This window comes from Haplochromis burtoni, unplaced genomic scaffold, assembly GCF_018398535.1.
Source record: "Haplochromis burtoni strain Fernald_Lab_line unplaced genomic scaffold, NCSU_Asbu1 Contig_218, whole genome shotgun sequence".
In the NCBI taxonomy this organism is placed as follows: domain Eukaryota; kingdom Metazoa; phylum Chordata; class Actinopteri; order Cichliformes; family Cichlidae; genus Haplochromis; species Haplochromis burtoni.
The window spans coordinates 673,634-686,046 of NW_024582579.1; the positions used below are offsets into that span (position 1 = coordinate 673,634).

A 12,413-nucleotide genomic window follows, 5' to 3' on the forward strand; every position below is an offset into this window, starting at 1 on the left:
GATAGGAAAATGAAATATCGCGATAGAATATGAGTAAAACGCGCATGCGCAGTGCCTTTGTTTTCATACGCACATGGCCGATTGTTGAGTGAAACAGATGAACCAGAATTGGTTTGTAAAAATGGTGCAACTTCAGTGATGTGGAACTGGTTTGGTGTTTGTCCGTCAGATACACGACAAAGCACTTTTTTTGCAGAACATGCAAGCGGCCGTCGTTATTGTCGTATTTGTCGGACTAAGATGCTCTTAAATCTGGGAGTAATCTGGGTCCTAAACTCCGTATCCTTCAGTTCAAACGAACACTGCAGCATCACTGAGCGTTAAAAACTGTCTAAATTCTTTCATCTTTAATAAAACGATCAGCATTGCTGCTTTACCAGGTGTAACTATGAAGTTTAACTTCCAGGTAGGGATGGGTATTGATAAGATTTTAACGATTCCGATTCCATTTTCGATTCTGTTTAACGATTCGATTCTTTATCGATTCTCTTATCGATTCTTTTTTTTTTTTAAAAAAGGAGAACACTAAGGTCGATTAGCTCAGAGCTTTGTTTTATATCTTCTCTTTGAACAAGATAGAAATTTAGGAGTAACATGGCCTTACAAACCCAACAGTGAGATCTTGAGAGATCCAGCCTACGGCTCTTCAATGGGGTGTCACAGGGTCCCCAGGAAAAAAAATTGTAAATGTAAAATAATAAAATAAATATTCTTGTGAGACATATCACATATTGACGGGGTCGGGTTATGTTAAAAAGTATAAATTGTTATACTTTGTTCATTGGTTCAAAGGTACCCCACACTTCTTTTTTTGTTTGCTTGTTTGTTCTGGTGTATTTTTCATTTGAACTGTTACTCTGCCAGAGTACTCATATTTACAAGATGGCATTGAACGCCCCATTGGTGTATCAGGAAAACTATTTTGTACGTATGTTCCTTGAAGGGGATTGAAGTCGTTCTTTTTTCCACCGCAGCGAAGGGCTAGGAGTAGGAGAGGAGCTGCTGTATGTTTTTGTTATCTCTCTCTTGCGCTAGTAATGTTGTGGAGTTGTATTTTGTCTCGCATCAATTATATCGTCAGTTATATCGTTATCGCAAATTTTCAAATATATATCGTGATAAATACTTTTGGCCATATCGCCCTGCTCTACTTACTGTGTCAAGAAAAACAAAAAACCTGTACCGGCTTCACTTCAGCGGCACAGAAGAATCCATCCCATGATGATATGCCTAACAAACAGACTTAAGGAAGCTCTGCAAAGCCAGGTGTGTGCTGACTGAAACTCCTCGGCAGCATACAGGATGTTAAATAATAGCAGGAGACTTCCAGTAGCTGCGCCACATGCAGCACATGCTCATCATTCACTTTTGCAGCCAAACCTGCCAGACCTGTCTGACATTTGGCAAACAAGCTGTTCCACCAGCAGGACACCTGAATCCCCACCAGGAGCCTGTTCCTCTAGCTGTTCCTCTAGCTGTCCAGGTGGAGCTAAAGACCTCCACCTGGACAGCTTTTCCCTCCAGTCAGCTAGAAAACAGTCTGCTTTCAGTGTAGCTGGTTATTTTATTTTCCTTTTAAATGCCTCAGCGTTTCCAGTGATATTCTGACATAATCATGAGGTTAGAAGTTGGTTTTTCTTGTTCAACAAATAAGACAGTTGAGAAAGAGGATCTAATTAGGAAGTGCTCATCAATCATTTGTTAGCCCACAAACAGGTCTTATTTTTATTCCACTCTCGCACACAGACGTCGACATGAACATGACTAAAGAATTCTGTGCAGTGAAAAACTAACTTGTGACAGATCATAAAGTCTTTATTCGAGAAGATAAAACACGAGAAACACGTCAGAGAGCCAGGTGTTACAAACGACTCACCTGCAGTTTGGTGGAGGGTCCAATGTGATGTCAGCCAATTCCTTCTGAATTCTGCAAAATCAGATCGGAGTCAGTAAAACGCGTTACTGTAAGTCCACAAAGAGGAATGACGATAACCAGAAACGAAGCTACTCTGCAAAAATCACCACAAATCCACGCCTGCAACAGTCACGTCAAACTTTCCACGCTGCCAGCTTATCTTGTGTGACATCACAGGCGCCGCTCTTCTACTCCACCCAGCATCACTGCACTCACCTCTTAGCACTGGTGGACAGATGTTTGGAGGTTTTGCTCATGCTGGCTTTACTGTCCCTTTTCTTTGGGGGGTTCGCCTCCTGCTGTTGCTGCTGATGGGTCGAAGAGGAAGAAGAGGAAGAGCTTGTGCTGGCACGGGAATCTTCATCCGACATACCGAGCCTGGGAAATGAACATCAATTTAAAATGATATTTCATAATAAAACGAAATTATTCGAGCTGCTGCAGGACTCTGACGTATTAAATCCACCTACTACAGCTGACACGGTCCACTAACACGTCCACGGCTGCCACTGAGTTCAAGCTCTAACTGCACTCAAACATAGAAATGTTCGTAGGATCCACGCGTTAACTGTAACAGGTTGGCGTTTTCTATCTATGGACTGTAAAGCTATAGTGTGCAGCCATGGCTGCCTCCATCACATTACGGCTCAGGCCTGGAGCGACACTGGCCGAGTAAACTGGTTGGACTAGTTTAAATCCTCCCCGTGTGAGGAACCTCTGTGGCCTGAGCTAATGTTGCCTGTTATTTTTAGCTCGTTGGGCAGCGACAAAGGAAACATCTGATGGAGCAGTTGGGCCCGGCTCTGGTCAACACCAGGGACCAAAACACCACCTCACACCGACCCGTGAGTGGAAAAGCAGAAACGCATCGGCGGGGCGATGTCGCAGTCGAACCCCGATGCTACACCGCAACAATGTTCAGCTGCGGGGAACTTTCGGATAAAGGAGTCAGGAAGCTCCTTCGGTCTGTCGAGCTGCTTCTCAGGCCTCACATTACGACGTCAGAAAGAAACAAACAGAACCCGCCGTTCGCTCAAAGCTTTTCCTCGCATTTTAAAGCTACATCCGTCGACACTGACCCAGCCACAGGATGCACACAGTCCTAAACTCTCCTCTGACGATTAAAGGGCGCATTTGTCAGACTAACGCCCTCCGCAACATATACACGACACACAGTGTTACAATATTATGAGCCGTTACACAAATATCTCCTGTTAGATACCTTTCTTTGTGTGTGTGTGTGTGCAAAGCCTACGCGCGTGTCCCTCCGCCGCCTGACTACACTCGCCGCCGTCAGGTTCACGCGCTACAGTACGGAAACGGGAACTTCCGGCCGACGTCTACAAAATAAAAGCACATTAAACTCATGGGAATAATTGGTCACACACAATGACTGTAGAAAACACACGAAAAGGCATCAGCACTAGAACAAGATAGTGCATATTTATCCTTAAAAGTATAATATCTTATATGACCCTTTCAAAAATGATATTAAAATGAAGACGATAAAGATACAAAAGTTGTTGTATTGTTAATTATTATAATTTTATTCACACACTTTACAACATACAGTACTCTATAGGTCCATTCTAGTGGGACCCCTTAAAGACAAAAACCTTTTTCTGCAGCAAAAGTGCGGAATTCTACAACTACCACTAATAATAATAATTTTAAAAAAGAATAATAATAATAATGGTAATAGTAGTGTAGTAGGTATAGTGGTAGTACCGTACTATTTTAATTTTGCAACTCCAAAATGTTGCTTAAACTACACATTGACATTATATTTTTAATTTTTACAAATACACAGGGTTCATCTTTTTGCTTGGCCTAAAATGATTGGTACGTGTATTTATATATGTCATGGGGTGTCAACAGCTGGATTTGCCAATTGAGATGTGGTGCTTTTATTTTGTAGGTTCTGACAGTGTACTTCCTGGTACTATTGCGAACAATAACAAAAAACAACTTGGCGTTCGCAATGGATCTAAGCGCGCCTGTGACAGGAAGTGTTCGTCCCGCAGCTGCCACTAGTCGGCGGAGTTTCCATTTTGGCTTTCTGCCAGAAATCTTCTGCGTTATTCGCTGTTTTCACGCATGCGTTGGTTTGGATTATGCGCCCAAAGTATTTGGCATAAAACTATTTTGTGGCGTTTACAAAAAGATCCTGTTTTAGGTTTAAATAGACCGATTCAACACTGGAGAAGCAAGGCTCAGATGGTTTGGACATGTGCAGTGGAGGATGATGGACACAGGATGCTGTTATGCTTCTGTCATGCAGTCATAACAGAAGCTGTCTAACATTCATCTGGAAAGAAAGCCATTACCTGTCCATGAACCAGTTTATCACTGCTGCCCTGCACGCGTCTCCACTGTCATGCAGCATATTTACTGTTATTATCCACACGTGGATGTTCCACATTTGGATTAGTTATGTACTAACGGAAATGATGTAAGAACCCAAGCACACCTTACTACTGTGCCTTCAGGTAGTAAAGCATATAGTTAGGGCTGGACCAGGTGACCCTGAATCCTCCCTTAGTTATGCTGCAATAGACGTAGGCTGCCGGGGATTCCCATGATGCATTGAGTTTTTCCTTTCCAGTCACCTTTCTCGCTCACTATGTGTTAATAGACCTCTTTGCATTGAATCATATCTGTTATTAACCTCTGTCTCTCTTCCACAGCATGTCTTTATCCTGTCTTCCTTCTCTCACCCCAACCAATCACAGCAGATGGCCCCGCCCCTCCCTGAGACTGGTTCTGCCGGAGGTTTCTTCCTGTTAAAAGGGAGTTTTTCCTTCCCACTGTCGCCAAAGTGCTGCTCATAGGGGGTCATATGATTGTTGGGCTTTTCTCTGTATCTATGAAGCGCCTTGAGGCGACGTTTGTTGTGATTTGGCGCTATATAAATAAAACTGAATTGAATTAATAAAACCTGTCTACTGTTAATGTTCAGCCTGAGAACGGCTGCACTGAGTTCATTTAAAGGACAGTTCATAGCTCCTGTCAGCTGACAACAAAACTTTGGGCTTCACCAAAATTGAGAAGACTGGAAAAATGTTGCCTGGAATGATCAGTATGCAGATGGTAACACATCAGACCCACTACTAGGTGCACTCGTACTGTGTGAAAAGCATTTTTAAGATTAATTTGAAGATATTTCTACTCAACATATTTAGACTTTTAAGCCAACAACAGCGTAAATGAACCGTACTGCATCGTTTTCTCCACCTGTAGCATCATTCTAAACTATCACAAGACTTTCTCTTTTTAAATCCTGAAATGATCATCCTGAGCACTTAAGTAAACAAAAACATCCTGCTGAAGGTCTTCAGGGATCTGTAGAGTTGCACGTTCAGACTGTAATTAGTTTGTGGTGACTTGAGTAAATGATCTTCTTCTGGCTGCTCCTTTCAGCGGTCTTCAACCCATCTGTCACTCCTGCCACGCACCTCACCCCCTCCCGCCCTCCTCGTACATCCTGTCCACACAGACTGCTCTGCCACTCCGGACTTCCTCACACAGCTCCACAGTTCTTCTCTTGGATCCCTGACATCTGTAGTGTTTCTCTGGATGAAGCCTGACTGCTGCTCACGGATCGTCACCTCTCGTCTTGACCCCCCTTCATTAATTCTCTCCCACAGCTTCATGGTTATGGTTTGCTAGCTGCACATCACCCTTGTTCTTGAAAATCAGCACCAGTACAGTTCTTCTCTGTTCTGCAGGCCTCCTCTCACTCCCCGAAACTGTGGGTAGAAAACTCCACTCTGTCTGTCGTAGACATCCCCGTACCTGCACAGGTGTGTCACCTGAACCAACCACATTTTCACTGTCGATGCTCTTCACAGCCGCCCTCACTTCCTCCTTACTAATCCTCTGCACATCCTGATTCACTAAATGTCCTCCATCCGTGCTCCACTTCTCATTTTCCACCTTCATCGGTCCTCGGAGTGCTGCTTCCATCTTCTCCACACACGTTCCACTTGTTAGCACACTTCCGTCTCTATCCACCCTCACCTGCTGCACGTCCTGCCCCAGCTTGCTCTGTCTGCCTATAAACGTGTTTGTGAATATTCAGAATGAAAGCGCTAAGACGAGATCCAACATCAGGTCCCCTCCACCAAAACTGTGCCATGTAGTGTTTGTGTTGTTCAGCACGGTGATAATCTGCTTATTGCCTCCAACATGTTACGCATCCATGTAATCTTATTTGGAGTCGAGGCTCTTATTTCTTCAAAGAACAACGTTGGCCTTTCACTTCTATTGATCACCTACGTTTCACTGTGTGTGTGTGTGTGTGTGTGTGTGCACACCTCTCTTTCACAACATTACATCTGCAGTGCGTGAATAATGGGAGGAGGTGGCAAAAAGATCAACTTGCTGCAAATCACAAAATACTGGAATCACAAATTGAATCACAGTAAGTCAGTCCTCATTTTTAAGGTGTCCACAGGTAAATATCTTCACTGCACATGAAAGGTTCTTCTTTGAAGATGCTGTCCAAGTCCTTATGCTGGAGACCCGTTCTTGGATGTCTGTCACTGTGACGGTTGCTGGAGCCTGCTCAGGGAGGCTGCTGTGGTCTCCTCTCAGCTCTGTTAGCCAATGAGCTTTGCTGTTATGTGTTGCATCCTTCTCCCATATGCTCCGTCTCCTTTTTCTCTGTTGTTCCCCTGACACTGAGAGCACACCTTGGATGGTTTACTTGTGCACACGTGCTGTTGTTGAATATCTTGATCTGATCTGCACATAAATATCTTGTTGTGTTCTCTGTAAGTTATTATCTTTGTCTGAGACATTTCATAGCTGTGGAGACAGATGAGGGATGTTTGATAGTTAAAGGATGGATTTGGACTAGAAGGTTTTATTGCCTGGCAGCTGTGAAACCAAAGGAGAACACTCCATCACTTTGAGCCATGCTCTGTAGCGTCTATGCAAACCATGGAAACACAAAAGCATTCCACTGTCACACTCAGACCTCTAGCTGTGCAAGCCCCATTCAGCTTTTCATGTCCTTGTTTAAATCCAGGTAGAGTACTTTCATGATAACACCTGGCCCATAACGTCTACCCCTAAGACCTCAGCATTAATCACAACATCACCTGCGTGCACAGCAGTCACTGCATACATACAGCAGTATGTGAGTTCATCAGGGCTGTAAGTAGTATGAATGCAAAGGTGTCCCACTCAGACCCATTGTCAGCAGCGTAAGCCACTTACAATATTTCAAAACTCCTTGCTGCCATCCTGCACCACTTGTGGGGAACACCCCACATCACATCAAGAACTCCACCAACTTCCAGGTCCGGAAACTTCCCCTGGATCCAGATGAAACCATGGTGTCCTTTGATGTAGTCTCTCTCTTCACTTGCATACCCACCACGGAGGCCGTGGAGACTGTCAGAAAACGATTACAAGAAGACAGCTCCTTGGAGGACAGGACCAATTTCACCCCGATCAGATCTGCACACTGTTAGACCTCTGCCTCACCACTACATATTTCAAATACAACGAAGGCTTCTACAGACAAAAACATGGCTGTGCCATGGGCTCCCCGTGTCACCTATTGTAGCAACCTTTACATGGAGGAAGTGGAAAGGAAGGCTCTTGGCTCTTTCAAAGGAAGAGTACCCAGCCACTGGTACAGATATGTGGACGACACCTGGGTCAAAATCAAGACACAAGAAGTGGAATCCTTCACTGCGCACATTAACGCTGTGGATAAAAACATCAAGTTCACCAGGGAAGACACAAAGGACGACTGTTTGCCTTTCCTGGACTGCGCTGTGCACATTGAAGAGAATGGAAAATCCCACTAGGTTTAAATCTCTCTCCACCATTTGACCTTAGAACTGAAGAAGCTTCTCGGATGAGAGGTGAAACGTCTTCAAGCAACTCAAAGTCCAGACGCTTTTCTTTCCAAGCTCCTTAGAGTACATAGGACACTCGTGGAAACAAAGGGCAGAAAATATCTTGCAGAGATGATTTGATGATTTGACAGCAGCATGAACTTCAAAGGTGGTTAAATAGTGTTTAAAACAAAATGCTTTTCAGGATTTGTGCTCACAGCTGCAGACTGAGAAAATATGATTTTAGAACTAATCAAGCTAGAACCTACTGTCAGCATAGAGGCTCTCTGAGAGGACTTTAAAGTCTTTATCAACACAAGGACACAAGGAAGGAAGAATAAAATAAGTAAAATAGTGCCGACAAGTCAACACTGCAAATAATAAAAGTGCAACAGTACAACTAAAGATTTGTTTTGCTTTTAGTTCTGAATTATGACAAATACATGAGGAAGTCCACTGTTTTCATCTCGAGTCAGCTGAGTGTCAGAGGAGGACTGCAGAGGGAGCGCAGACGTCACTGACCCGACGTGTGGTGGTCGGAGCATTTTCCAAACACGTCACTGGGAACAACAAGAAAAGAAAGCTCGCCCTGGACTACAGTCTGAAAGTAAATGTGTCAGCATGCAGGATTACTTTATTGTTAACCGCGTCTGCACAAACTTAGATGAGGACGTTCCCCTTTAAGTATTTAGCCGTGCCTTTTGCTCTGGAGTTAATTTGTTGGTGATGAACGGCTGCAGTCACAGTTCGGGGTAAGGAGGTGCTGCTCCGCCTTCACTTGATTCAAACGGCTCGCAGACAGAACATCAGTGACCAGCAGCACTGCGGGACGCAGGTCTTTGCCATAAAGGCTGAACATGCACTCAGTCACGACGCTTTGTGTTGTCGAACTTTTTGTCTAACAGCACAAAGAGGAAGTAAGACACACGGTTACATAAGTGCACAGCTGTGACCGACTCGGGAACAAACGAGTATGTACTGCGTGAGCGAGTAGAACGGATCCACGTTACTAGAAAGTGACTGAAAACACTGCATCAGATGCCACAATCATGTCTGACCCAGAGGGGAATTACCTCTCACCTTCTAATCATTCAGTCTCTGCGGTGAGCCTCTGACAGCTCGTTTCTGACAGGAAGTGGTCACAGCGACGAGCACGCGCTGACATCACGCAGTGCTGAATTAAAACAACAGACTGAGAGAAGCTGTGTCACATGACAGCCAGTGTTTTATTGAGTATTCGATGAGTATGTATGTTCTCACAAGGCATTAAGTGTACAGCAAACTAAGCACTATTGTCATACATGATGATGGGCTCACTCCATGCCACAGTTCTGCCTGAACAGAAATATCGGGACTACGTGTCCACTACATGAACACATGTCCTGATGCCATGCACTAATATTGACCATGAGCTGGAAAACACAAACAGAATGAAATGCACTCACTCAGTATGAACATTTTTACATCACATGAAACGGGAGGAATTCATCACACGCGCTTTTAGAGAAAGAGAATGACACTGGTGGCAACAATGTTATAAACAATGCCACAACAATAAGAACAACAACATCAACAGAACAATAACAGTATTAAAGCTTTTCATGACCATATCAACATTCAGTGTATTGGAAAATACAATCCCAATAGACTCTTTGTATAAAAAAGAAGCTTTTCAAGTCAGCATGGAACAAATAACAGTTTGTATCTCGGGGGTTGGGGGGGTGGATGACAGGGGCAGGTGTGCTTCCATAGATTCCAGAAGAGAGGAGGTGTGTGTGTGTGTGTGTGTGTGTTGGGGGAGGCGCTGGGGTCCTGGAGCTGCTCTATGTAGCGTAGCGCTTGGTCCACTGTTTGGCTATCCTGTCGTGCTCAGCTCTGTTGGTCAGGTACTGTGTGGCGATGCTTCCAACCAGAGGGTCAGCTGGAATACAAGAACAAACGGCAGACATGTTTAACCACATGTTGGCTGTCACATGTTGAAAAGTATGGCAGGTAAATGAATTCTCTGAAACTCATAATATAAAAGACTGCACAGCCAGGCTTTAGGCACACTCAGCAGGACAGCTGTGCAAAAGCAAAACTATCTGTGACAGTGATGAGCGGGCGGTCAGCTGCCTCGGTATCCTGTATGCATTCAGTGTGGGGGAAGGGCTCTGACCAGGTCTCAGCCAGAATTTCTTTTTGAAAACCTTCAGACGGGAATCACAACACTTCCTCCTGTCACATTGTTAGCGTGCTGCATGCAAAAACGTTTGATGCGCTGTGTGTCAGGACATCCTGAATAGGTCCAACAGATCTGTCTTTGGACGGTCAGGTAAGTCAAAGTAAACTGGAACCTTCTAACAGGAATACAGAGGGTTGAATCGCCAGATATCAGCACTGCTCTTAAAAAGCCTGCATCAGTCAGCTGCTTGACTGTAAACGTCAGACTCTGAGGTGGAAGCGAGATATTGCTGGGCACAGATGGGTCGTCTGTGAGAGTTGTATACAGGACATGTTTACACAAACAGACATAAGGTGCTGTGTAACATGGCCTGTGGAACCACAGCCTCATCAAAGACCTCGGCTCATTGGAAGGCACAGAAATGTTGTTACAAGCACTCGTAACTCAAACACGTGGAGCTCAGTCTTTCCTGTAGTCTGATGTCAAGCTTGCATAATAATAATAATACTAATGGATAGGATTTATATAGTGCTTTACAATGCCACTATTCATTCACTCTCACATTCACACACTGGTGGAGGCAGCTACGGTTGTAGCCACAGCTGCCCTGGGGCAGACTGACAGAAGCGAGGCTGCCATATCGCGCCATCGGCCCCTCTGACCAACACCAGTAGGCGGCAGGGTAAAGTGTCTTGCCCGAGGACACAACAACCAGGACAGAGAGCCCGGGGATCGAACCGGCGACCTTCTGGTTACAGATACGCTTCCCAACCCCCTGAGCCACGGTCGCCCTTGATGTCAAGCTTGCATCACGTGATCTGATGCAACAGCAGAGTAAATCAGCTGTGATCATGGCGGCCTCCAGCTGTAGTCCTGTGCCTGTCTTTTGATAAACGGCACATCCATGACTGTTGACTGTGTTGCTGGTTCCTGTCTCAGCAAAGTGACAGAGCAGAGAACTCATTCAGCCCTCACAAGCTCTCTGCTCATATTCACAACGTCTCTGGACACCAAACCAGGAGCCGCTTTGCACACAGTGACGGAGGGTTTAACAGGTTCAGTGCCAGACTTACCGACATGTTAGTTACTAATCGCTGGTATTTACAAAGACAGTGGAGCAACAAGACTGTGCATCTGAGATTTTTGCATTTCTCAAAATAGGAGGAAAAGATTCAAATGAACCAAGCAAACTGAGCCACAGTTCACTGCTCATTGTACTGATAATTAAAGCCAAAAAAAGCAACCCAGCTGACATGGCCGTAGTTACTGCTGCATGGAGGAAAAGAGTGGGACATTTGTGTGTTTATGTGGAAAACACGAGCTTATAGAATCCACGCTGAGGCAAAATATGTGGGGTCTGTCCATAATGCCTTTGTTTCCCAGAACAGTAGACATTTTCAAGAACTGTGGGGGGAGTCCAGAGATGGGCTCGTAGCTCAGTCCACAGTATCTTCCTTGTGCTCCAAATGATCTAGATCTGTTGATGATGACCATGCTTACATCTGATATCCATGGAACGTGACACTGGATCAAAACCAACCCTACAATCAGAGCAGTGCTACAGTCGTGCCCCCGTCAGCACCCATAATGAAGATGATTGATGTGCATTTGGAAGGAACTGCAGACGCCCCGCAAAGGTCGAAGCATGACAGTATGTAAGAGAAGAGAAGAATGGAGACCCTGACTCTGGACCCCACACTGATGATCATCCAGCACAGGGAATTTAATAGCAGCCATTTTTATTTGAATGTTTCGAATGGTTGAAGATGTTTTTCTTCTGATCTCTGCAAACACATTAAAATTAGACTTTCAGGACCATGGACAGTGATCTCATGTCTATCACACACACACACACAGACATGTGTGTCTGTGGTGTTGTGTGTGTGTGAGTAGTGCGTTGTTTGTCTGGTGTGTGTGCCTGTGTGTGTTGTGTAATCTGTGTGTTGTGTTCTGTCTGCTTGTGTGGTGTGTGGTGTGTGTGTGTGTGTGGTGTGTGTGAGTCGTGTGTGAGGTGTGTCGTGTGTGTGGTGTGTGTTGTTGAGTGTGTGTGTGTGTGTGTGTCTGTGTGTGTGTGTCTGTGTGTTGTGTTGTGTGTGTGTGTGTGTGTGTGTGTGTGTCGTGTGTGTCTGTGTGTGTGTGTGTGTGTCTGTGTGTGTGTCTGGTGTGTGTTGTGTGTGTGTCTGTGTGTGTGTGTGTGTGTGTCTGTGTGTGTGTGTGTGTGTGTGATGTGTGTGTGAGTGTCGTGTGTGTGTGTGTGTGTGTGTGTGCGTGTGTGTGTGTGTGTGTGTGTGTGTGTGTCTGTGTCTGTGTGTGTGCGTGTGTGTGTGTGTGTGTTGTGTGTGTGTGTGTGTGTTGTGTGTGTTTGTGTGTGTGTGTGTGTGTGTCTGTGTGTGTTGTGTGTGTGTCTGTGTCTGTCTCTGTGTGTGTTTGTGTGTGTGTGTGTGTGTGTGTGTGTGTGTGTCTGTGTGTGTGTTTGTGTGTG

At 45.0% G+C, this 12,413-nt stretch overlaps 2 protein-coding genes across 5 annotated transcripts in view; both read right to left on the reverse strand.

Moving 5' to 3' along the window:
• The window catches only part of LOC102300965 (ubiquitin-conjugating enzyme E2 E1), a 120,672-nt gene that overhangs the window by 24,911 nt on the left and 83,348 nt on the right, over positions 1-12,413 (reverse strand). Inside the window, exons 1-3 of one of the 4 annotated variants that reach the window (XM_042226573.1) lie at positions 3,138-3,246; positions 2,132-2,293; positions 1,877-1,927 (exon numbers count right to left, since the gene is read on the reverse strand). The exons of 1 other annotated variant lie outside the window; for it this stretch is intronic. In XM_042226573.1, coding sequence (XP_042082507.1) covers positions 1,877-1,927; positions 2,132-2,286 — 206 coding nt within the window. In that variant the 5' untranslated portion in view covers positions 2,287-2,293; positions 3,138-3,246. 2 more of the 4 variants (XM_042226575.1, XM_042226574.1) reach the window with 2 other exon arrangements.
• The window catches only part of LOC106632312 (ubiquitin-conjugating enzyme E2 E1), a 10,177-nt gene continuing 6,724 nt past the window's right edge, over positions 8,961-12,413 (reverse strand). The window contains exon 3 of the mRNA XM_014338475.2: positions 8,961-9,688. Coding sequence (XP_014193961.1) covers positions 9,591-9,688 — 98 coding nt within the window. The 3' untranslated portion in view covers positions 8,961-9,590. The remainder of the gene's footprint in view (positions 9,689-12,413) is intronic.